At 45.2% G+C, this 26,270-nt stretch overlaps 1 protein-coding gene across 1 annotated transcript in view; it reads right to left on the bottom strand.

Annotated features, from left to right (window-relative positions):
* ahr2 (aryl hydrocarbon receptor 2) overlaps positions 1–26,270 on the bottom strand; it is a 67,719-nt gene continuing 41,449 nt past the window's right edge. The window contains exons 3-13 of the mRNA XM_041870286.2: positions 12,904–13,049; positions 10,124–10,213; positions 8,565–8,688; positions 7,309–7,454; positions 6,844–7,046; positions 5,388–5,497; positions 5,033–5,174; positions 4,707–4,932; positions 4,270–4,481; positions 1,635–3,201; positions 1–1,182 (exon numbers count right to left, since the gene is read on the bottom strand). Coding sequence (XP_041726220.2) covers positions 1,075–1,182; positions 1,635–3,201; positions 4,270–4,481; positions 4,707–4,932; positions 5,033–5,174; positions 5,388–5,497; positions 6,844–7,046; positions 7,309–7,454; positions 8,565–8,688; positions 10,124–10,213; positions 12,904–13,049 — 3,074 coding nt within the window. The 3' untranslated portion in view covers positions 1–1,074. The remainder of the gene's footprint in view (positions 1,183–1,634; positions 3,202–4,269; positions 4,482–4,706; positions 4,933–5,032; positions 5,175–5,387; positions 5,498–6,843; positions 7,047–7,308; positions 7,455–8,564; positions 8,689–10,123; positions 10,214–12,903; positions 13,050–26,270) is intronic.

Genomic DNA, 26,270 nt, shown 5'->3' with positions numbered 1-26,270 from the left:
TGAGTAAATACATTTGTTGTTGTTGTTGTCATCACATTCTGATTAACATATATTGTTGTAATAATAGGATATATCAAAATGGAGCATGGTTTGTGATGCAAGAATATGTGGCAAGTCTCAAAGGCCATCACAAGGGAAATAGTTTTTATTAAAAAAACTTTAATTCTTTACTCCACATTCATTCAAGCCATTGAAGTACTGTGATTGCTGGGGAATAGCTTTTTTCACTATCAAAATAAACATTTGATGCAGTTTAAACTGTATACCATTCATACATCCTGTCCATACTATCATATGCCAACATATTTAGCATTTTCCAAATGCAAATGCTCTTCTTCTTGCCCTTATAGTCATACTGTAATGAATTAATCAGGCTACTCTGGCATCGACTTTCTCACCTTTCCTTTTGGAATTTGGCTTGATCCTATATATTCATATGCATTTAGGGAATTTAAAAAAAACGTAAAAGTAATCCCAGTAATCTCATTCAACGTCTTATCTCTTTTTCCCTATTACTGCTTATGTCATCATCTTTAGTCTTTCCTTTCCAAAACTATTCTGGCAATTCTTTTATATCAGAGGCACAATGAGCCACAATTAAAACGTGGTACAATTCAAAACAACCAATAAATATATTCTGTCTTTCCTCCAAACCGACCAGACGTGAGTGTATGACCCAAATGGCACTCTATTCCCTATATAGTGCACTACTTTGGACCAGGGCATGCACACCCAAGGTGAAAGCAAGTCAAGGAGGAGCTCCAGTGACAGTCAGTCTGGTTGCAGAAGAAAAAGGAGCCACACGGCCCTCTGGTCCAAACGCTCTGTATCTTGTATCCAAACATAGGATTTGAGACGCATAGAAGAGAAACGAAGGAAGCCATCTTGGCCAGTCTCCTAGTCTCCTTGGTGAAGTAAGGCATGGTGGTGGTAGAATCCCCAAAGGCACCTGGCTGTGTGAGTCTGTCTGTGTCCGTGTGTCTGTTTGTTTAGCGACGAGGGCTACACATCAGTGTCTCAACAAATTACATTCAGCCGCGGAAAAGGCGGGTTCCTCCTACCTTGTAGAACCTTCTAGAAGTCGCAACAGTTGGTTTGATTGTTCTCTGAGAAGTATGTGGTTCCATTGGGCAGGGACGGGAACTGGAACGATATGTTTTCCTCCATTGGACAGTTTGTGACCTGGATAGTAAATAATGGACCAATTAGGAAGAAGTTAGCCACAACAGATCACAAAGACAAGGGGAGGATGTAATGCATGCAACCCACAGCATACTAACTTGTTTGAGTGCTTTTAAAATCCTCATTATACCCTTCTCAAAGAAACCACCAACAATGGACAAAGAAAATCTTCAAATTTGTGTACAAGTACATACAACAGAGTAATTGGCTCTAAATGCTTCAACATACGTCAAAGACAAATATGAAACAGATACTGTACATTCATCCCAAAGGCCCCCTCGTGGCTCATAATAACTATCCTACTAGTAAAACCCTAAATACTGGTGCAATTACAAACGTTGTAATCTGGTTGTAATAATGAAACAAGCATCCCTTGAAAAATTGGTATTTTTACCTCAATGGGACAATCTGTTAAAATAAAGGTTAAATTAAAGTACTGGTTCCTGTATTACCTGTGTCTGCCCGTTGCTGTTGAGGTACTGCTGCTGGACCAGCAGGCTGTCTGGTGTGAGGCCCCCAGGGGTTAGACCAGGCCCCACCTGACAGGACAGAGGGCTGATGTCGGTGTCATCCTGTGGGATTGTCGAGGACCCCACGATGGGCCCGCTGGTGTTCCTCTGGAAGTAGCAGGAGGCCTGGGAGGGACTCTGGTCGTGGAGGGGGGCCGTGGCCCTCTGACAGGAGGATGGTACCAGGGAACCAAGGGCCGTGTTGGGGGTGAAACGGACCCCGTTGACAGGAACCAGGGGGGGGTTGGTGCTGCTGAACATGCAGCTGTTGGAAGAGACGAGAGGAGGGGCGACGACAGCAGAGGTCTTTTGAGGCCTGTACTGGCCTGATGTTGTTTGAGCCCTGTTATAGTTCTGGGCCTGAGAGTTCTGTTGTGGCTGGGCCTGGAGCCCAGGGATGGGGAGTTGGGGAGCTATTTGGAAGTCAGACACCTGGTTATTATAAAAGCTGCCCATTACATTGTTTTGGTGTCCATTTTGTTGGGGTAACATCGTGGGCAGCATTTGCTGCTGCTGCTGTTGCTGGTAAGACTGTCCCTGATTCAGACTGTTCTGGGTCTGCAGGGAAAAGTGTCCTTGTAGGCAGCTAGCCGGGTTGGGATCTAGAATGACGTCTTGTTGTTGATTTGAAATATTCTGGGCAAAGGTTTCCACCATGTTGGATTTGGGCATGGAGCAGGGTAAGGGCATCCACATGGTTTCCTGACCGGGCACTGCAAAGGGATCTGATTGGCTTATGGAGCTCTGTTCCTGGAATCTCATTAGCTGATCATTCATGCCCCGCCCCTGCAGCTGGCTCTGGATTGGCAGACCTATAGGAGTGGGGATGAGCTGAGTGGCAGAGCTCTGATTGGCAAGGCCTGGCTGTATCTGTTGTCTCAGGGAATAAGACGCCAGCCCTTTACCAGGGCTGGACAGGATCTGAGAGGCCTGGAGGCCTTGCTGCCTACCCTTGGTTTGGTTCTGCCGCACCTGGGCACAGGAGCCAGCCAGGGCAGGGTTAAAGGCCAGAGGGTTAGCGTTGCTCTGCAGGCCCAGGTTCTTTCCAAGGGACTGGGCATAGGTGTTGCTGGAGGAAGCCTGCTGGAGTGTGGGGCCGTTCAATCCCATCTGAGGGCCCATGTGTGTCAGCTTCAACATGCCCTGAATTTTACTCCCTGTTTCAGCCGCACTCGGGCCTCCCATCCCGAGCAACTGGTTCTGCTGGGGATCAACCCCCCAGTTGAAGCCCTTTCCTCCAGGCATCATGGTATTCCCCTGCAGGTTGACATTTGTAAGGCACTCTGGTACCTCCAGGATTGGATTGTTGACACTGATGGACCCCAGCAGTGAGTCCAGCTGCTCGGGCATCTTGAGTCCTCCGTTCTCCTTTAAGAGATGTTCCTCCACATATGACAGGATGTCGTGGTTGAAGATGTCATCCAGGTCCTCGGACATCTCACAGTTGCTGGAGCTCATCTTCAGCAGAGTGTTCTCCCAGTCCTTCAGCTCTATGGGGTCCACATCCAGGCTGCAACAAGATAAGATAAGATCAGTTAAGGTCCACTTCCAGGCTGCAATTACATCAAATCCAACTTTATTTGTATAGCACATTTCATACAAGCTACAGTATAGCAATACAATACAATACAATGCGCTTCACATATATATTTTTTAATAGATATAATAAATAATAAAAAATATATGGTAATTTTCCATTTAAAAAAATTGTGTGACTTGCTTCAGCTCTTTTAAAGTATTTTTGTGGTAGTGCAAGAAGTTTAAACATTTAACTTAAGTGAAGTGGTGAAATATAGTCAAAGTTCAATATATTAAAATATCTGGTCTGATCAACCTTATTTTGGACTGTGGGGCAGTTAGATCACATATTTAATCACAAATAATTACACTAAGACTACTACACTTTTACTCATTAGTAATTAGAAATATTTTAGGTTATCATTTGGGGAGAAAAATATGATGATGCATCTAGTTGAAGAAATAATGATTGAGTAAGTTTTGTCCCATGTAGCTCAGTTGGTATATCATGGCGTTTGCAACGCCAGGGTTGTGGGTTCGTTTCCCACGGACGACCAGTATGAAAAAATTAAATAAAAAATGTATGCACTAACTGTAAGTCGCTCTGGATAAGAGCGTCTGCTAAATGACTAAAATGTAAATGTACCCATACTTCCATTATGTGTAAATAGTTTATGATTAGTGAACACTACAATGCAGTTATTCTGTTATATACGTCTTCCTATTAGCTGAAATCATATTTTTTCAAAGCCATTTTAGCTGTCACGTTAGCTGTTTGGTCTGAACAACTTTACAAATTTGTAGCGCTATGCAGATGTTGACTCCCCCCAGGGACGTGTTGCTAGGCAACCCCCCTGCACTTGCCTGGGCAGGCCTGCTCCCTCCGTGGCTAAAGCCAGTGTGAGAAACGTGCTAACAAATGTTTGTGCTATGAAACTAAATAAATACTGCACTCTGACACGCAAAACATTTTTGCTAGTCATGATAGTGTTGTTAGATTTTATAATCTACTATTGTTTTTTATTAATTTATATGATTTATATTATAGTAGAAGTCAAACCTGGAACACAGGCTGTTGTCCCCGATGATCTGCTGCAGTGTTTCCATCATGTCCTGGACGCTCACGTCCGGCTTGGGCATTGTGTGGGTCTGGGACTGCCAGGAATCACCAGGCACATTGGCCAGAGCGTGGCTGTCTCTGAAGGCCTGGTCTTCCCAGGAGCACAGCTCCAGAGGGTTGGGGAGCTCGCTGGAGGGCTCGCTGGGGCTGGTCTGCATGGATGAATGATTGAATAAATGAATGAATAAATACATGAATAAATTAATTTTTATTTTCGTGTCAATTCATCCTTAGCGACCCATCCCTTACATTGTCTGTGTCCAAAATGGCAACCTATTCCCTACATAGTACACTACTTTTGACCAGAGACCTATTGGCCCTGGTCAAAAGTAATGCATAATATAGGGAATACGGTAAAACAGAGTAAATTGCTGTACCTGCATGTAGACGGCCTGGTCCTGCTTCAGCATGGAGCCCAGCAGGGAGTCAGGGTCCAGGGCCATTTCTTCGGCCATCTTCCTGACCTTAGGGCCCTTGCTCTGGGTTGGAATGTCAGCTATGTCCAGAGAGGGGCCCACCTCGTAGAGAATAGCCTCCCCAGTGGCAAAGTTAAAGGGCAGCTGGAGTCTCCGCTGGCGAAGCTGCTCCTCACCCTCCTCATTTCTTGAGGAATAAAAAGGAGAGTGTTAGAATAAAATAGAGTACAGTAGAGCACAGCGCAGAGTAATCTTGGATTTGATGTCCAGATGATGACTCTACTCACGATAACGGTCTCTGTCTGGCCATGATGAAGTCAGGCCTCCCTCCCTTGTAGACCAGCCTGGCATTAGCCTGTACCCAGACCCACACACCAGTCTTGGCCAGGAGCCTGAACACTGTCAGACCACTCTCACCTGTCTTTATCACTTAAGGAGGGAAACAGACACAAGGAAACTGTCAACAGTAGGGTTGGGTACAGCAAATATGGAGAACTCATTAGTTTGTTTATTTCATTCATTCTTTAATCCATTCGTTAGTTCAGTTATTCATTCATGAATCCATTCATTCATTCGTTAGTTAATTCATACATTCAAAGAGGAAAGTTGTAATATTGATTTGGAAACGTGATAACTACTTACTTCTGACATGGTTGTCGGCACAGTACATCATGTCAGCAGCGTGAATGAACTGGTATCCAGAGCCTCTCACACACAACTCCAGCTCAGTGTAGCCCAGAACCACCTTCCCTCTGAGACACAATAACACACAGGAGGAATAACATTAGAATTTTTTTTTTTTTTTACAATTCATAATAACGTTTATGAATAAGTCATTACAAATGCTTATAAATGATTTAGAAATTAATATAAATGCTATAACACACACAAAGGATTAACATTATCTTTAAGTTATAAATACACTACGTGGCCAAAAGTATGTGGACACCTGCTCGTCGAACATCTAATTCCAAAATCATGGGCATTAATATGGTCCACCCTTTGCTGCTATAACAGCCTCCACTCTTCTGGGTAGGCTTTCCACTAGATGTTGAAACATTGCTGCGCGGACTTGCTTCCATTCAGCCACACGAGCATTAGTAAGGTCGGGCACTAATGTTGGGCAATTAGGCCTGGCTCGCAGTCGGCGTTCCAATTCATCCCAAAGGTGTTCGATGGGGTTGAGGTCAGGGCTTTGTGCAGGCCAGTGAAGTTCTTCCACATCGATCTTGGCAAACCATTTCTGTATTGACCTCACTTTGTGCACGGGGGCATTGTCATGCTGAAACAGGAAAGGGCTTTCCCCAAGCTGTTGTCACAAAGTTGGAAGCACAGAATCGTCTAGAATGTCATTGTATGCTGTAGCATTAAGATTACCCTTCACTGGAACTAAGGAGCCTGAACCATGAAAAACAGCCCCAGACCATTATTCCTCCTCCACCAAACTTTACAGTTGGCACTATGTATTGGGGCAGGTAGCGTTCTCCTGGCATCCGCCAAACCCAGATTCATCCGTCGGACTGCCAGATGGTAAAGCATGATCCATCACTCCAGAGAACGCCTTTCCACTGCTTCAGAGTCCAATGGCGGCGAGCTTAGGCTCGTGTGCGGCTGCTCGGCCATGGAAACCCTTTTGATGAAGCTCCCGACGAACAGTTCTTGTGCTGACGTTACTTCCAGAGGCAGTTTGGAACTCGGTAGTGAGTGTTGCAGCCGAGGACAGATGATTTTTACGCGCTACGTGCTTCAGCACTCGGCGGTCCTGTTCTGTGAGCTTGTGTGGGCTACCACTTCACGGCTGAGCCGCTGTTGCTCCTAGACGTTTCCACTTCACAATAACAGCACTTACTGTTGACCGGGGCAGCTTTAGCAGGGCAGAAATGTGACGAACTGACTTGTTGGTAAAGTGGCATCCTATGACGGTGTCACTGAGCCCTTCAGTACAGACCATTCTACTGCCAATGTTTGTCTATGGAGATTGCATGGCTGTGTGCTCGATTTTATACACCTGTCAGCAACGGGTGTGGCTGAAATTGCCGAATCCACAAAGTTGAAGGGGTGTCCACATACTTTTAATAACACTGGATGGGAGTGTTACCTTGTATCAACGTTCATGGGGGTGAAGTCCAGCTTGTGTTTGGTCTGGAAGATGAGTGTCTTGGTCCTGATCTCCAGGATAGAGGGGGTTTGGATGGGGGTAGCCACCACGAACAGGGCCAGCTGGGGGTGGTCCATGGTTCCACCGTCTGACATCTTGTTCTGGCCATGGAGGTACTTCAGACGCCCATGGAAGTTCAGGGCCTGTAGTTGAAGACATAACAAAATAAGGAGGAAAGGACTTCTCAATCTGTGTGATCACATGAGGATAAACAGAAATCATAATTAAAACTACATTAAGGTAAGTCTTATATATATATTGTACTGTTTTAGTTTTTCTTAAATTGTCTCATTCTGTTGAGGCAAAAGTCATATTTTAACCACTACTACTAAGTTACTAATACAAAGTTAATCTGTAGAAGTTAGGCCTCTTGTCGTGTGAGCTTGGACTGTTAGTTTACTGTACCAGGAAGCCAGAGGAGTTGTCCAGGAGACAGCGGAAGCGACAGACGAAGCTCCTCTCCAGGAAGGAAGAGTTCTCAGGGGGAATGTGCTGCGGGTCGTAGCTCACTATGTTGCTTGTGATGTCACTGCTGTTGGTAGGCTGCAGGCCTACAGTACACACAGTTACAAGTATATTTATATATCTTTTATATTTTAGTCATTTATTAGATGCTCTAATACAGAGCGACTTACAGGAGCAATTAGGGTTAAGTGCCTTGCTCAATGGCACATCGGCAGATTTTCCACCAAGGTGGCTCTGGGATACGAACCAACGACCTTGCGGTTACTGGCCCAATGCTCTTAACAGCCAGGCTACCAGTTATTCAGCTAACTATACAACAGTTAGCTGAATAACTTTTTTCAAGCAATATCAAATCTTTCCACAAATGTTGGCTTAGGCCACGTGTCAAACTCATTCCACGGAGGGCCGAGTGTCTGTGGGTTTTTACTCCACCCTTGTACCTGATTGCTGAATTGAGGTCACTAATTAGTAAGGAACTCCCCTCACCTGGATGTCTAGGTCTTCATTGAAAGGAAAAACCCAAAACCCGCAGACATTCGGCCCGCCGTGGAATGAGTTCGACAACCCTGGCATAGGCAATCGAAAACCAGGGTGAGTACTAACATAGCAGACTAGTGTACTAACATAGCAGACTAGTGTACTAACATAGCAGACTAGTGTACTAACATAGCAGACTAGTGTACTAACATAGCAGACTAGTGTACTAACATAGCAGACTAGTGTACTAACATAGCAGACTAGTGTACTAACATAGCAGACTAGTGTACTAACATAGCAGACTAGTGTGCTAACATAGCAGACTAGTGTACTAACATAGCAGACTAGTGTACTAACATAGCAGAGTAGTGTACTAACATAGCAGACTAGTGTACTAACATAGCAGACTAGTGTACTAACATAGCAGACTAGTGTACTAACATAGCAGACTAGTGTGCTAACATAGCAGACTAGTGTACTAACATAGCAGACTAGTGTACTAACATAGTAATAATTATAAATAATTGGTTATTTAGCAGACGCTCTTATCCAGAGCGACTTACAGGAGCAATTAGGGTTAAGTGCCTTGCTCAAGGGCACATCGACAGATTTTTCACCTAGTCGGCTTGGGGATTAGAACCAGCGACCTTTCGGTGACTGGCACAACGCTCTTAACCACTAAGCTACCTGCCGCCCAATAGTAATAGTGTATTACTCACTCTCTGTTTTCCCTGGCTCTGTATCAAACTGGTTGGGGTTTAGGGCGAAGTGGAGCTGACGTCTGAACAAGGCCCTGTCGTCAGTGTGGATCAACTCAAACACACTCTGGTGGACCACGTCTGACTGTGGGAGACAGGTCAAAGAGGGAGACAAGAGTGTAAAAGATGATATACAGTAACTACAGTACAGACTAGAGAGGACTATATGAAGTGCATGAGATTCAGTCATTTCCAAATGTCTCCTGGGAATTAGAACTAACAGGTGCTGCCCTCTAGTGGTTTGGAAGCCCAAATAATAATGTCTGCTTCATTCAGTGTTTTGTGGGAAGAGGAAAAGAATGGGATGGGTTGTGCATCTCTCGTTAAAGAGCAAAGCTCACCAGGTGCAGAGGCACAAACAACCCCCATATTCCAAGAGGACTCTCTGTGCGTACGTGTGTGCGTGTGTTGGTGTTTGGAGCATGAGTCATCAACATATTCATTAGAGCCTCTCTCCTGCAGTGTAACCTCTGTCTTTAGGCTAGTGACCCGGCCATGCACCGTGTGTGTGTATGAGTGAGTATGTACTGTAAGCAGGGGTGAACGTAGATGTAATTTCTTCCCAGTACAACACCTCCTATGTGTGCACGCGCTTATGGGCCGAATCATAGAATTTTGCCGGGACGCCGTACGTTCACCCCTGGCTGTGAGAGTGTATATGTGTGTGTACTGTAAGTGTGTGTATGGGCCAATGACCCGGGTTCATGCATCGTCTTGCACAGAGGGCAAGCAGTGCTTCTGGGACCAAAATGCCAAGCGGCAGTCACGCTACACTGTATTATTCCCAGAACACATGACTCATGTGTTTTCTTCTTCCCTTCGATCCATTAATCGCTCCGCAATGAAGAAATGCAGGGAACGTAGTTCTGACTGAGAGAGCTGTGTGAGACGAGCGCGTGTGTTTAGATGCTCTCTCTCTTTCCTCTTTCTCCCTTAGGCTTCCTAAAACTCTTGGCCTCAGTCAAGGTCTCTCTCTGGGAATGATGTGTGTGTGCACGGAACGAGAGTTTGGAGTTTGTTTGCCGATGAACTTCTGACTTATAAACACATCCATTTAAATGTGGTCTGTATAAAGGAGCATATGAAGGGGCATATGAATCTCAACTCTACGCACTTCTGCTTCCGATTATAGCCTTGCTTCCTCAGTTATGACTGATATGCTATGGGGATACTAGGCTTTTTGACAGATTACTGTTAAAGTTCAGGCGTCACATTAGAATGTCCAACAAGGTCAGCTGGCCAGCAAATTATTCAGCTGTGCCAATATTGACATTTCTCTTTAGTGTACATATGATGGCGTAGTTAGCTAGGTAGTTGATATGAGCTGCTATAAGCTAACATGTAGGATGCCATCAGCTAGCTAGGTGATACGGCTGCAATGAGGTGACTTGAATGGTACCTACATAGGGTCTTCATAACACCTGAATAACCCGTTCATAACACATTTATAAACAGTATATGCATAATGTGGGTACACTGTCTGTGTGTCAGTCAGTGTGTGTCAAAAGGCCCTATTTCACCTGGTGGAAGCCTAGGTAGTCCTGAACAGTAGGAGAGGAGTAGAACACGTATCCCTCCGCCGTGACCACCAGCACAAAGCCATTCAGGGCCTAGAGACACAGAGAGGCACAGTCAGACAAAAATGCACACTATGAACTTGCTATTTATGAACTTAATAGTATTATATTATTATGAACTTAACATATGTTCATACTTCATACGTCAAACAAGACACACTTAGTTATTCAACATAAAGATGGGCAAATAGACTTAAACTGAAATAAATAATTATTAATTCCATGACGTAGTGAATGATAAGGGGCAATAAAGGATTCAAATTAAATTAGAGGGGGAAATCTGGTCGGCTGTGCATACAGTTGAAGGAGGGAGAAGTAGCCATGGTGTGTGTGTGTGTGTGTGTGTGTGTGTGTGTGTGTGTGTGTGTGTGTGTGTGTGTGTATGTAGGTGTGTGTGTTCAGGTTTGGGTAAACATCCCATGTAATTAGCCATGCCTTTGTTCAGGTGTTAAACGTGACAATAGAACGGAGCGGGGGGGAATATAGCTTCTTGTCACGCACAGGATCCTGGACCCTGTAAACAATAGACCACCAGAGAGTGTGAGTGTGAGTGTGTGTGTGTGAGAGAGAGAGAGAGAGAGAGAGAGAGAGAGAGAGAGAGAGAGAGAGAGAGAGAGAGAGAGAGAGCGAGAGAGAGAGAGAGAGAACATTGTATATCTACATAATTTGACATTTGAAATGTCTTTATTATTTTGGAACTTCTGAGTGTAATGTTTACTGTTAATATTTATTGTTTATTTCACTTTTGTTTACTATCTACTTCACTTGCTTTGGCAATGTTAACATACGTTTCCCATGCCAATAAAGCCCTTAAATTGAAATTGAATTGAATTGAATTGAGAGAGAGAGAGAGAGAGAGAGAGAGAGAGAGAGAGAGAGAGAGAGAGAGAGAGAGAGAGAGAGAGAGAGAGAGAGAGAGAGAGAGAGAGAGAGAGAGAGAGAGAGAGAGAGAGAGAGAGAGAGAGAGAGAGACAGGGTGTGCGAGAGGTCCTGCATTTTGGTTTCACAATAAAGGGCCTTTGTTATATCTGGATTTACTGGAAGCTGCTGCAAATTTTCAGCATTTAACACACAGACATTAGCTACCAGGTTTAGGAATCCATGCAAAAGTATTTGTGTGTCTGCGCAGTGGTGGAAAAAGTACCCAATTGTCAAAGTTGAGTAAAAGTAAAGATACCTTAATAGAAAATGACTCAAGTAAAAGTGAAAGTCAACCAGTAAACAACTACTTGAGTAAAAGTCTAAAGTATTTGGTTTTAAATATCCTTAAGTATCAAAAGTAAAAGTCTAAGTCATTTCAAATTGCTTATATTAAACAAACCAGACGGCACAATACATACATTTTATTTCAACAAATACGGATAGCCATGGGCACATTCCAACACTCAGACATCATTTACAAATGAAGCATTTGTGTTCACCAGATCAGAGGCAGTAGGGATGACCAGGGATGTTCTCTTGATAAGTGTGTGAATTGGACAATTTTCCTATCCTGCTAAGCATTCAAAATGTAACAAGTACTTTACACCACTGTGTGTGTGTTTGAGGGTAATAGTTAGTGATTCTAACAGACCTACTCTAATTATTTCCTGAGAAAGACTACAGGACAACAAGACGATAACGTAGTTTGTAACATCTTCATGATATATGCTCCCAGATTGCACTGAACAAGTTTTTTGCCTGGTGAATCAACCACATAGTGAAACACAGTGAAACAACTGCCCCCATGAGTCTTTGTCTGGTGTCTAGGCCTACACACACACAAAAAAAAACACACACACACAATTGTGTCTCATAAGAGCTGCGTTTGTTCCCTGTGGGGAATTACTGCAGTCACCAGGACAGAGACTGAGGAAGACAGTCAAGACAAAACTACAAACTTCCCAGCATTACCAAACTATCAACGCTGAGAATCAGTCATAAATCAGTCTAGCGCCATCCTCCATTAGACCAGTCCCTACTGGAGAGAATAGGGCTGTGTGTGGTCAGTGGTGAGACCTCCCTGGAGATGGCGATGGTTATCTTTAGCACTAAAGCTAATGCTAATGAGGACTAGCATAGCCCTCACTGAGAAATGGGACAGCACGCTAACACTACTAGCATTAGCCCCCACTGAGAAATGGGACAGCACTGTCAGAGGCATTGCCCATGGGTAATGAAATGAGAGCGTCAAACTCAGGATTTAGTCAGGAGGGGAGGGAATCTGGGTGTTTACTCCAAGAGGATGACTCCATTTGTGTGCATACACAAGTGGTTGAATGCACTTATTTTTTCCTCCTTTGGTGGCATTGAATATACATGTATGAGAGGTTATATGGAGGTTGTTGAAATATCAAAGTGTTTATAATCGAGCATATTTGTTCGAGACTGTATACAGGGGTTCTATATCTATGGAATACAGTATGCATGATATATAGGCTGATGACGTGAGACAGTAATCCCTAATCCCACTCTCGGTGAGGTGGAGGAGCTTCGGTCATGTCACGACGTAAAACAAATTGCTTTTCGTATAACTGGAGGGGAAGGAGTGAGGTTGTTTTGTTTACATGTAGATGGGTATGAGAGGCATCATATAGTGTGTGTGAGCTGGGGGACAGGTTGGTGCTTGCCCCTCACGTCAGCTAAACTTCCTCAGGTAAACACCAGAGGGAGAAAGAGGCCTCGGGCTGGCGGGGAGAGACAGACAGACAGGCAGACAGACAGACAGTACACACACTGTATACCTGGAGCAGAAGGTTTCCCTCGGAGAACTTGACCCCATCCACAGAGGTTGTAGTGGTTGTGGTCTTCGCTAGAGGGATCTGTCCATTCCCTCCGAACCCCAGCGCTCTCTCCACCCCCCACCCTGGACTGCCTTTCTTCATGGTCGCTGCAAAACAGAACAGAAAGAGAAACATAACTTCACACCGGCACACAAACCTGAAAGCAATATGCGGCGGACAGTGGGAGAACGCAGCATGGAACTCACTTCTCAAAGATTTTGTTGACATGCTCTCTGCTAACGTCTGTAACTCTGTAACAATCTTCTTCTTCTTTTTTCTTCTTCTTCCAAGCCAACAGACTAAACTCCAGCCCCTAAGGCAGCTCTCCTTCATTCTCTCCAACCCCTGCTGTTGTTGCTGTGTGTGGCTGTGTGTGTGTATGTGTGTGTGTGTGTGTGTGTTTGTATGTGTGTGTGTGTGTGTGTGTGTTTGTATGTGTGTGTGTCTGGGCTTGTATTACTATCCTCGTCGGTACCGGAAATCCCCAAAAGTCATCACAAGGATAGTAAAGGATAGTCCCCACGAGGAAAAAGGCTTTTTAAGCTTAGGGGTTTGGTTTAGGGTTACAATTAGGGTATGGGTTAGAATGAGGGTTAGGGTTAGGGGTTAGGATTTAAAGTTGGAGTTAAGGTTAGGGTTAGGGGTTAGAAATCAATTGTAGGTCCCCACAAGGATAGTAGAACATATGGTGTGTGTGTCTTTGTGTGTGTGCATGCGCTTGCTTGCATGTGTCTGTGTGTCAGCCAGGATTGGCTTTGGGCTCATTTGGGACTTAACTTTGACTCCAGACTTAATAGATGGGATTATAAGATCTACCTCCCCATTTGTCTAACTCCATTTTCTCCTTCCCTTGTTCATTTGTTTTCATCCCCAGAAGAAGCCCTGACAGAGAGCAAGGCTTATAGGGGACTAAGTGCGGGTGTGTACATCATATGCTTCAACTGGAGACTTGAGAAATACTCCAGATGTCCACAGCCAGGCCTCTAATCTATGTTTGCGTCCACTAAAAGCAGAGCAGCAGACAAAGCCAATTGTTTTCAGAATTGCCGGATGAGCGGCGACTATTTCTGTCCATTAGTCTAATATCTCAAAGGTGGACTTCTTAAATTAGGTCAGAATCGAAAGAGAGAGAGAGAGAGAGAGAGAGAGAGAGAGAGAGAGAGAGAGAGAGAGAGAGGCAGAGAGAGAGAGAGAGAGAGAGAGAGAGAGAGAGAGAGAGAGAGAGAGAGAGAGAGAGAGAGAGAGAGAGAGAGAGAGAGGCAGAGAGAGAGAGAGGCAGAGAGAGAGAGAGAGGCAGAGAGGCAGAGAGGCAGAGAGAGAGAAAGAGGAAGAGAGAGAGAGGCAGAGAGCGCGAGATAGAGAGAAAGAGGCAGAGAGAGAGAGAGAGAGAGAGAGGCAGAGAGAGAGAGAGAGAGAGAGAGAGAGAGAGAGAGAGAGAGAGAGAGAGAGAGAGAGAGAGAGAGAGAGAGAGAGAGAGAGAGAGGGGAAGAGAGAGAGAGGCAGAGAGATAGAGAGAGGAAGAGAGAGAGAGAGAGAGAGAGAGAGAGAGAGAGAGAGAGAGAGAGAGAGAGAGAGACAGCTGCAAGATTTGTGACCTGTTGCCACAAGAAAAGGGCAACCAGTGAAGAACAAACACCATTGTAAATACAACCCATTTATGTTTATTTATTTTCCCATTTGTACTTTAACTATTTGCACATTGTTACAACACTGTATATATACATAATATGACATTTGAAATGTCTTTATTCTTTTGAAACTTCTGAGTGTAATGTTTATTGTTAATATTTATTGTTTATTTCACTTTTGTTTACAATCTACTTCACTTGCTTTGGCAATGTTAACACACGTTTCCCATGCCAATAAAGCCCTTAAATTGAAATTGAAATTGAATTGAGAGAGGCAGACAGACAGACAAAGACAGAGTGAGAGGGAAGGAGACAAACAAATCGAGGAGACAGACAGTGACAAATAGCCGTACATACTGGAGTCGGACACACTGGCGAGAGTCTACTCTCACCGTCTTTCTCTGGGCTCTGGATTGTGACTGTCTGGACATGGGCTGTGACTGACTCCATCATACTCCAGACTGCAGTCCAGACTGAACCCTAGGGCTCTAGTCCTTCCCCTCTCTCCCCTTCCCCTTTCCCGTCTGTAGCTCCAGACCAGAACAAGAGCCTCCTTGTTCCCACTCTCAGCCTCCCCTCGGCCCTCATACCCGGCTCGACACAACACACCCACTGTGCTCAGCCACTTCTGATGAGGGCCGAACGAGCCAGGGGCTTTCTCTTCCTTCACCACAGATCTTAAATCAATAAAGCATGTTGTTCAGCCTGAACTACAGCTTGGACTGGGTCTGCAGGGCTGGTTGGTCCTGTCAGAAGGCTTGATGGGGGCTGCTTCTCCAACACAAATTCCTCCAATCACAGAGATAAGTGACGCTCATAGTACCTTGCTATAAGTTAGACATTTCCCAATTGGAATGTGAGTGTGTGGCTGCTGTACATTGGCTAGCCCAGAGCTAGCTAGAGCGAGTGGCTGCTGTAGGCTACATTAGGCTAGCCTGACAATTCACACTAAATTCTTACGCTGCTCTGTCGTTCGCTACATACTTTAGTAGTTCGTGGTGACGAGGGGCGCGAGGGGTGTTGTACAAAACAAAGGCAACAGCGATTGGATCGTCTCAAACCAATCAGAGTATCAAAGCCAATTACTAATTTTCAAACCACCGCTTTACCCACGTGTGTTCTGGCTCTAGCCTAAGCCATCGGTTTCTGGACCAATCACACGGCCCTGAATGTGTTCGCATTCGGTGAAGGAATCGGGAAGGTACTCAGATCCAGACTCAACACGGAGAAGAAACTAATGTCTGTGGGCGTGTAAGGAGTATGGGTAGCCAGGCAAACATTAGGCTATAGTACAGAGCTAACCCTGGCTCTGAGGTATGGCCTGAGAGCATGTGGCTGACTGCTATAGCCTACATCGGCGCTAGCTGGAGTGTATGGTTGCTGTATAGGCTAGCCTGGAGCAAGCTCTGCCCCTGAGGTACAGTCGGCTGCAGGCTGGGTGGGGCGCCCAGTCATTTCCTGTGTGTGTTGTGAGCTACAGGCAGCAGCTAATGCTATTTCTGGATCCTCAGCCGTTATCAAGCCCTCTGTATCACAAAGAGAGGGAGAGAAATCGAGAGAGAGAGAGAGAGAGAGAGAGAGAGAGAGAGAGAGAGAGAGAGAGAGAGAGAGAGAGAGAGAGAGAGAGAGAGAGAGAGAGAGAGAGAGAGAGAGAGAGAGAGAGAGAGAGAGAGAGAGAGAGAGAGAGAGAGAGAGAGAAGAACAAAAACAACAGTGTTTCTTTCCAGCAACAAAAACCCAAAATACCTTTCCCACAGGACACAGATGTTGGGAGATAATTTGGGGGGAAATGCAAAGCCAAAGGCAAACCACTTAAAAGGACGACGGCTTATCGATATGGCCCAGTAAATTGCCGAGTACTTAACTACGTAGCATACATCAGGGTTAGGATGGAGAGCGAGAGAGAGATAGAGAGAGAGAGAGGGACGAGAGGAAGAGAGAGAGCACAGTTTCATGGTTTGGCAGACATGTACAGTATGTGGCTATGCGGTATGGTTACTTTCCCATGTTTGTTCTTATAATGACTACGGGAGGAAGAGAAGACGGTGTTTCTATTTGGGCTGACAATGAGGGCTCATCACTGGGTCATGACTGTGGTCCTATAGCTCAGTTGGTAGAGCATGGCGCTTGCAATGCCAGAATAGTGTTTCGATTCCTGGGAGCACTGTACGTAAAATGTATGTATGCATGCATGACTAAGTCACTTTGGATGGATAAACATTTCTGCTAAATGGCATATGCATTATATACATGCATGTATAGCTGACATGTGAACAGTGGACCAGGGAGACCAATGTTTAATTCAGCGAACCAACTAGAGAGAATATGGGCCAGGGTTCATATTTACAGAGGCTCAGCGTCAGAGTGCTGATATAGGATAAATGTAGCCTTTTAGATCATAATGAATACAATTATATGGACAGGGAGGACCGGATCCTATAAAAGCTCTCTTACTCTGAGACACTTTATGAATACGGGCCCAGAACTCCAGTATAGCAGTTGCCTGTCCCACGTAAAGGGAGCCAGCCCTGGAAGGACTAGCTGTGTCTGGCTGCTCCGTATCCTGCTGCTGTTACTGGAGCACAGAGACCAAACCAAACCCTTGGAACAGTTCACAGGGTTTAACCAATCAACGTGCTTCGACTTCCCTATCAGAACATCTGCGGCCTGGTCCCTCGGTCTGTGGGGTTAACCTCGACACTGACGTGAAGCTCTGACTACACAGCAAAGGAATGACTGGAGGGCTGGCTCAGCCCAGTCCACACACACATGCACGCCCACACACACACACAACACACACACACACAGGCCTCCGCAGAGGGGAGGCCAAACGAGGAAAACAGACAAGGCCGCAAAATTGCCACTTGGCTGGTCAGATAGCAGCAACAGCAATACCACATTCCTCTATTCTCTCCTGACTGACTGGCTGACTGTAGCCCAGAGAGCTGGAAATGGACGGGAGTCACAGAGTCTAGAAATGAGAACGGTCTGAAGTGGTTTGGTCAGCATAGGACTGTACAGCAGAACTCTGCCCGGCCCGCGGAACTCAATCGATCAGGACTGAATTACCATTCAAATGACATTCCTACTGCTGCCAGTGAATATTATGGAGAGTAGCCTATGATTAGAGGCTTTGGAGTCATCTAGCTCCAGTTGCTCTTTCCTAATGATTGCCTGTCACTGACCATCATACACCATCTATGTACTTTGCTATGGCACTTCGTTTGATGATACGCATCTCTTTCTCTTCATTTACTTCAAAACAAAATATTCCATTTATATTCTCTTTTGAATGTTTCCAATACTAGTGGAATGCCAACATATCCCTTCAAGTTGGCTCTCTCACGTTCAAGTCATCGCTACTCAACCTAGTGACGAAGAGAGAGTCGAGTGTAAAACAGAGACGCACACACACACACACACACCCCCCCCACCCCCACCAAAACACCCCAGGGCAGACAGCCGGTCCGCCGACCACAGCTGTCCACACTTGGCGGAGGGCAGCAGTCTAGTCTCATCATTATTTTAGCATTAGAAGGTCAACCCACCAGTCAGTCTCCTGTAGGACCAAACAGAACCATAAAAGGTCTCTAATTTCAAGGTGAATTCAATCTACCCACCCACCGCCAGGGAGCCAGGGATGGTCTGGGCACCTAATGGATGAGCACGGTCTATATATATATATATCATCCCAGTGTGACAGTAATGGGATATGTAGTGTACATCATCAACAAGGCGTCCAGAATAATCACATTACAGTGAGACAACACTCCAGGCCCAAAGAGAGAGAGTTCGTATGGGTTCCAAATGGCACCCTTTTCCCTATAAAGTGCACTACTTTTGACCAGGGCCCATGGAGCTCTGGTCAAAAGTAGTACATTATATATAAGGAATTGGGTGCCATTTGGAACCCATACGAACTCTCTCTCTTTGGCCCTGGAGTGTTGTCTCACTGTAATGTCATCAGGCGGTGGAAGGACGGCTTGATCGATTCTGGATGCCTTGTTGATGATGTGCTTAGGCGACAGTAGTTTGTGTGTGTGTGTGTGTGTATGTGTGTGTGTGCGTGCGTGTGTATGCGTGTGAATGACCAGGTCCGAGCTACCTGCCAAAAGGTTAAAGGGCAAAAGGCTGTAAAAAAAAAAAAGTATGTACTCACTAACTGTAAGTCGCTAAATGACTAAAAAATTTACCAAAAATAAATAAATAATGTAAAGGGTAAAAGGCTGTGTGTATGAATTATATAATATGCTTGCAGATGTTCAAACAGTATACAGAAGTGTCTGTGAAAGCATGCACAGCTAATCACTGCAGAGCAGGGCCTCTCTTGGACTGCTACAGTACAGGTACAATAATATGACACCCAAGATAAACGGCTTCCTGTCACACCGAAGAGGAAATGTTCAACCCCAAAAAGTCTACTTGCACACATACATGTAGATCCCCATACAAGCCACCTATAGTGCAGTTCAGCTGTGTTGTACTGTACTGTACCTCTCTACGGCGCTTCCCAGTAGTGGGTTCGATCCCGGACCACCCATCAATTATGCACGCATGACTTGCTTGTGCTCTCTAAATGGCATATTAAAAAATACCTCCCTCTTTACCACGCCTCTACCTCCCTCCCTCCCTCCACCTCTGGTGTATAGTATAGGAACACACACCGACTGCCGTGTGACTAGCTCATCCCCCTTTTAACGGCTGATGTTTCCCAGACAGAGCCATGGAGCCATGATTCATACCCTTTACACTAGAGGAGAGAGCGAGGGAGGGAGGAGAGAGAGAGCGAGGGGAGGGAGGAGAGAGAGAGCGAGGGGAGAGAAAGCAGGTGGAGAGAGAGGAAGAGAGACGGGGTAATAGAGGGAGAAGAGAGAGTGGGAGGAGGTAAAAAGAGAAAAGAGAGAGGTGGGTAAGAGAGGGAGAGGGAGGTGGGTGGGAGAGAGGGAGAGAGAGAGGCAAAAAGAGAGGGAGAGAGAGAGAGAGATAGAGAGAGAGAGAGAGAGAGAGAGAGAGAGAGAGAGACAGAGAGAGAGAGAGAGAGAGATAGAGAGAGAGAGAGAGAGAGAGAGAGAGAGAGAGAGAGAGAGAGAGAGAGAGAGAGAGAGAGAGAGAGAGAGAGAGAGAGAGAGAGAGAGAGAGAGAGAGAGAGAGAGAGAGAGAGAGAGAGAGAGAGAGAGAGAGGGAAGCCCAGCCTCCTCTATCTGTTCTTGCTCTTGTATGGCCGTCTAGTTAATGACCATCGCGTGCAGAGTGAGACTGCATCCTTGACAGCACCTGAACCCTATTAGCTAACAAACTGCACCACTTTCCAGTATTTTATTTTCTCTCTTTTTTGTGTGTAAATGGTGTTTGGCACTAATGACTCCCTCCTCTTGCTGCCCTAAACATAATGAACTTCATATATTTCATAGGCAAACAAATGTGTGATAGTGCCCCTAGCAGTCACTGTGGGTGGACTACAGTACCAAGACCTGTCAGGGGTAACGAGAGACCCACACAAAGGGTACGTATCCTGTTATTGACTCTTGACTCAAACTGAGAGAAAATCGACAATACAACAACGTAATATTTTTTGTATGTCATTTTCGTACCAGTTTAAGTGAAGTACTGTACACAACATGAGGCAGAGGATTGTGTACGTGTGTATGTGTGTGTGCGCGGTGTGTGAGGTTTTGCCCGACAGTACGCTTAAAGCTCAGGGAGAGAGAGGAGAGTTACAGTGCGTGGGATGTAGAAACATGTACTTCTAAATAACGACTCGCTCGTTACTCCGCTCTGGAGTTTTTTCTGAACCTGTTCCATAACGTTGTAGTTTCTCTCATAGCGCGCTCAGCTCCTATATTTAACATGATTTACAGCAAAACATAACATAGATTTTAAAGATAGATTTTATGCACTCTCCCATTTCACATACATCATCGGGCACTTTTTCTTCCCACCGTTTCTCTCTTTGTGAGGCTGAGCTATGTTAGAGATGGTTGTTAACACGTGAAATAAAATGTAGTCTACGGCCGATTGATTTCCTCTGTGTCTAAGCTAAGCACACATTGGTTTGTAAACTCTTCAGTTCCTGATCAACTTTCCTTCAGGCGATAAATCTGTAATTGCAAAAGTAATTTTCAACAGCTCACGCTTGCAAAAAACCTCCAAAACAGTGCGTGTGTGAGTTAGAAAGAGTGTTAGAATGATATACAGTAAGACAAGTACAGTGTACTAGAGGACGCTTTAGTAGGCTAGGCTTTGTGTTGTGGGCGTGTTGGGGCATGCACAGTGGACCTCCTCTGTAATACTCGGTGCCTCCCTCTCTCTGCCTCGTCGTCCTGACTCTACCCTCTGTGGCCAACCCTGAGCTGTTTATCCGTTGAGATTTAGGGAGAAACAAGGAAACAAGGATGGAAAAAAACACGAGGAGAACAAAGAGGAAGAGGGGGAAGAAGGAAAGAAAGAAAGAGGGAACGGCTGTGGGTACAGTGGGGAAAAAAAGTATTTAGTCAGCCACCAATTGTGCAAGTTCTCCCACTTAAAAAGAGGAGAGAGGCCTGTAATTTTCATCATAGGTACACGTCAACTATGACAGACAAAATGAGAAAAAAAAATCCTGAAAATCACATTGTAGGATTTTTATTGAATTTATTTGCAAATTATGGTGGAAAATAAGTATTTGGTCACCTACAAACAAGCAAGATTTCTGGCTCTCACAGACCTGTAACTTCTTCTTTAAGAGGCTCCTTTGTCCTCCACTCGTTACCTGTATTAATGGCACCTGTTTGAACTTGTTATCAGTATAAAAGACACCTGTCCACAACCTCAAACAGTCACACTCCAAACTCCACTATGGCCAAGACCAAAGAGCTGTCAAAGGACACCAGAAACAAAATTGTAGACCTGCACCAGGCTGGGAAGACTGAATCTGCAATAGGCAAGCAGCTTGGTTTGAAGAAATCAACTGTGGGAGCAATTATTAGGAAATGGAAGACATACAAGACCACTGATAATCTCCCTTGATCTGGGGCTCCACGCAAAATCTCACCCTGTGGGGTCAAAATGATCACAAGAACGGTGAGCAAAAATCCCAGAACCACACGGGGGGACCTAGTGAATGACCTGCAGAGAGCTGGGACCAAAGTAACAAAGCCTACCATCAGTAACACACTACGCCGCCAGGGACTCAAATCCTGCAGTGCCAGACGTGTCCCCCCTGCTTAAGCCAGTACATGTCCAGGCCCGTCTGAAGTTTGCTAGAGTGCATTTGGATGATCCAGAAGAGGCTTGGGAGAATGTCATATGGTCAGATGAAACCAAAATATAACTTTTTGGTAAAAACTCAACTCGTCGTGTTTGGAGGACAAAGAATGATGAGTTGCATCCAAAGAACACCATACCTACTGTGAAGCATGGGGGTGGAAACATCATGCTTTGGGGCTGTTTTTCTGCAAAGGGACCAGGACGACTGATCCGTGTAAAGGAAAGAATGAATGGGGCCATGTATCGTGAGATTTTGAGTGAAAACCTCCTTCCATCAGCAAGGGCATTGAAGATGAAACGTGGCTGGGTCTTTCAGCATGACAATGATCCCAAACACACCGCCCGGGCAACGAAGGAGTGGCTTCGTAAGAAGCATTTCAAGGTCCTGGAGTGGCCTAGCCAGTCTCCAGATCTCAACCCCATAGAACATCTTTGGAGGGAGTTGAAAGTCTGTGTTGCCCAGCGACAGCCCCAAAACATCACTGCTCTAGAGGAGATCTGCATGGAGGAATGGGCCAAAATACCAGCAACAGTGTGTGAAAACCTTGTGAAGACTTACAGAAAACGTTTGACCTGTGTCATTGCCAACAAAGGGTATATAACAAACTATTGAGAAACTTTTGTTATTGACCAAATACTTATTTTCCACCATAATATGCAAATAAATTCATAAAAAATCCTACAATGTGATTTTCTGGAATTTTTGACGTGTACCTATGATGAAAATTACAGGCCTCTCTCATCTTTTTAAGTGGGAGAACTTGCACAATTGGTGGCTGACTAAATAACTTTTTTCCCCATTGTATGTAGTAGTACCGTGGGAACTCAACTGGACTGGTTCAGATTCTGATGCTGGAAAACCAGCCGAATTTCTTTCATCCATCCCACACTGCACTGTAGCAATACCTATGACTTTAATTCGAACCAGCTGGACTGGGGCAAGCAGCTAGCAAACCCCCAGTCAGTCCCCTAATAAAACAAGAGACCCAATTCCTATCTCTCCCCTCCATCTCTCTCTACATCTCCCCCCTTCGTGCCTTTAAAGTAAAGAGGTAAAGCGATGGGGCCTCCTCAGCTGCTAGGGGTTCCTCTAGGCTCTAGGCTCCACTACAACTTCTCCTGGCGTCAGACGCTCTACATACAGTAGAGGAAAAGAAACCACTTAAGACCTCTGCAAACCTACAGTCCCCCACCCTCTCCTCTCTCTCTCCTCTCTCTCTCTCTCTCCTCTCTCTCTCTCCCTCTCTCTTCTCTCTCTCCTCTCTCTCTCTCTCTCTCTCTCTCTCTCTCTCCCCTCTCTCTCTCTCTCTCTCTCTCTCTCTTCTCTCTCTCTCTCTTCTCTCTCTCCTCTCTCTCTCTCTCTCTCTCTCTCTCTCTCTCTCTCTCTCTCTCTCTCTCTCTCTCTCTCTCTCTCTCTCTCTCTCTCACTCTCTCTCTCTCTCTGTCTCTCTGTCTCTATTTCTGTCTCTCGTTCTCGTTCTCTCTCTCTCTCTCTCTCTCTCTCTCTCTCTCTCTCATCTCTCTCTCTCTCTCTCTCCGTCTCTACAAACCCTCTGACCCACCCCTATCCTTCCCCCATCTCTCCCTAACTTCTCCCCCACACCCATTCACTCACTCACTGGGGTTTTTGAAGACTTTAAACCTAAGAGCTGAATCGAACCATTGTTTTCCCCTGCCTGCCTCGTCGTCTGGCCAGCTAGCACAACCTCGTCCAGCCTCTCTCATTCCCTCTCTTATCGCTCTCTTTCTTTCTTGTTTAAGGGCAGGTCGTAACTTGCAGACCTCTGGAGGAGCACAGTGCTGTATCTATCTGCAGATCGACACTCTCTCTTCAGCAGTGGCACTGACAGACCCCCTTGGTTCCCTTGTACTGTACAATACAGTACACAGGCCCAGTTCACACAACTGTTTTGAATAGTAACTTCGAATGATTTAATACATTCCCATTAGCATGCTTGTTCTTCCTAAACATGCCTTAACATACTGTACCTACAGCAAGATATTCTGAAAAAGGTATCTATGCGTTCGTGTACGTCTTGATAAAGCTCCTACAGTTGCCCCCAGATAAGCACAAAGGCTATTTAGCTTGCTCTGACTCCATGCAGTCAGCTAGCATAGGATCATCTCAACTTTACATATCTCAATATTAGCTGTTCTAATACCAATGAACTATTTGCTGAATAAAATGGACACTCTAGACGCCACCCCAAGTTACCCTTCTTTGGGGTTTCCATTATACCATTTTATGCAAATATGTGCAGGACAGCTAATAAGCAACATTACTGTCTCCCCTCTGGCCCTCATTCATGTTTCACCCTCCAGTTCCCCTGTCTGTCCCTACACATCCCTATAGTCTAAACGTTGGCCTGTAGTCCCCGCCACAGGGTATATTATCCCCATCACACACATACACACACGCACGCCCGCGGACATGTGCACACATGCTAGGATACACACACACACGCATCCGCTAGAGCCCACCAACAGATGTGCAGTTCCTTCCATGCCTGGAGCAGATCAATAAATTGACCGCCTGTCTGACCAGCTTCCTAATAATTCTATCCTGACACCCTCCTTGAATCCCTCCATCCATTCCTCCATCCCACCATAGTCTTTACATGGGCCAAATCTGACGGCAACCTTCCTGGTCTCTCTAAAACCTGACAATGTATCATTTCCACTCCGTCTCACCTGACTATGCACTAACCATAAAGAGAAGGCCAAATACTGGTCCACTGTATTTTGACAGGGAGTCATGCTGAGACCAAGGTCTCTTTTACAGATGAGCCCTGTATACACATCAATACACATACATGTACACTATACACATTAATATACACATCAATATTCACATCAATGCACGAAAAGCAAAACACAATCATAGAAAACAAACACATTCTTCAATAAAAAGGTCCAATTTTAGAGAGCCTTGAAGATTATTCCACAAGTAAGGTGCAAAAAAAACAAAAGCAGATTTACCTAACTCAGTGGAGATCGAAGGGATCTCCAGAGTTAGCCATCCCTGAGACCGGGTCTGGTATCTCGTACGTCTGTGTAGTGTGGCATGGAGGTCTGACATGGCAGTAAATGGCTAGGCCACACGGGGTGCATCCCAAATGGCACCCTATTCCCTATGTAGTGCACTACTTTTGACCAGGGCCCATAGACTATAAAGGGAATAGGGTGCTATTTGGGATGCTGCTATGGTCTGTCATGGAGGAGGTGGGACAGCGATTTACTCTAGCCTTAACAGTATAAAGCCCTCAAATTCAAATCTGGACCTTGAAGCCCCACAGAGGGTGCCATAAACAACACCCCGTACAGAACAGGGACAGGGGCAACTTTCCTGGAAGTCACGGCAAGCATGTTCCTAAAAGGTCACACTAAGGCATAAGTTACAGCACATTGCTATTCAAGGTTCCACAGCAGAATATGAACCTACTGTACATTATACAACATGGGCATTATACATTCCCCATAGGCTATATCAGGGGTATTCAGATTCTACCCTGGAGGTCCGGAGACCTGCTAGTTTTCTGTTCTACCTGATAATTAATTGCCCCCACCTGGGGTCCCATGTCTAAATCATTCCCAGATTAGAGGGGAATAATTTTAAAGAAGGCAGTGGAAATGGCTTCAAGGTCCAGATTTGAATTTGAGGGCTTTATACTGTTAAGGCTAGAGTAAGTCTAAAACAGTCATTGAAACTAAGGTTAATGAACCAAACTATGAACCTACGTGAAGCAGAATACAAACCTATATAATACTACATTATCTATCAACCATCAGTCTCCTACAGGCTACAGTAAGCTTTAAACTCTTAAAGTAAGAGAGAGACACTGAGGGATCATGGGACGAACTGTCCTCTGTACTCTGTTTACAGAGCTATTTCCTGTTAGAGGAAACACATACAACTTCTCTGAGAGAGAGAGAGAGAGAGAGAGAGAGAGAGAGAGAGAGAGAGAGAGAGAGAGAGAGAGAGAGAGAGAGAGAGAGAGAGAGAGAGTGAGTGACAGGGTGTGCGAGAGGTCCTGCATTTTGGTATCACAATAAGGGCCTTCGTTATATCTGGATTTACTGGAATCCTATCTTATTTGGAGACTATCTTCGCATCACACTCCCATGTAGACCTCTATCTGCTTATGTGGGCACCATAAACCTGTTGCACAAACTGACCCTGACCCTTGACCCCGGTGTATAGTGAGATAAGGTTTAGAAGAGCGCAGAGTGTGGTCGAGACATCCCTCTGTTTACATTCCCCTGTCTCCATGCTCTGTCACATATGGGCCGCTGTTTTTTTGTACATAGTCATGCTGCCATCCACCCCAATGATGGGCTAGACTAGAGCTAGAAGCAGCTAACTTCTAGCTTCTCGCTGCTAAAGAAATACAAACTTGTAGAGTCAATTTGTGGGCTTACTTTAAGTAAACATGAGTACAGTTTTCCTATCCATTT

Source organism: Coregonus clupeaformis, unplaced genomic scaffold, assembly GCF_020615455.1.
Source record: "Coregonus clupeaformis isolate EN_2021a unplaced genomic scaffold, ASM2061545v1 scaf0351, whole genome shotgun sequence".
Lineage (NCBI taxonomy): Eukaryota > Metazoa > Chordata > Actinopteri > Salmoniformes > Salmonidae > Coregonus > Coregonus clupeaformis.
This window is presented reverse-complemented; position numbering and strand designations above follow the sequence as displayed.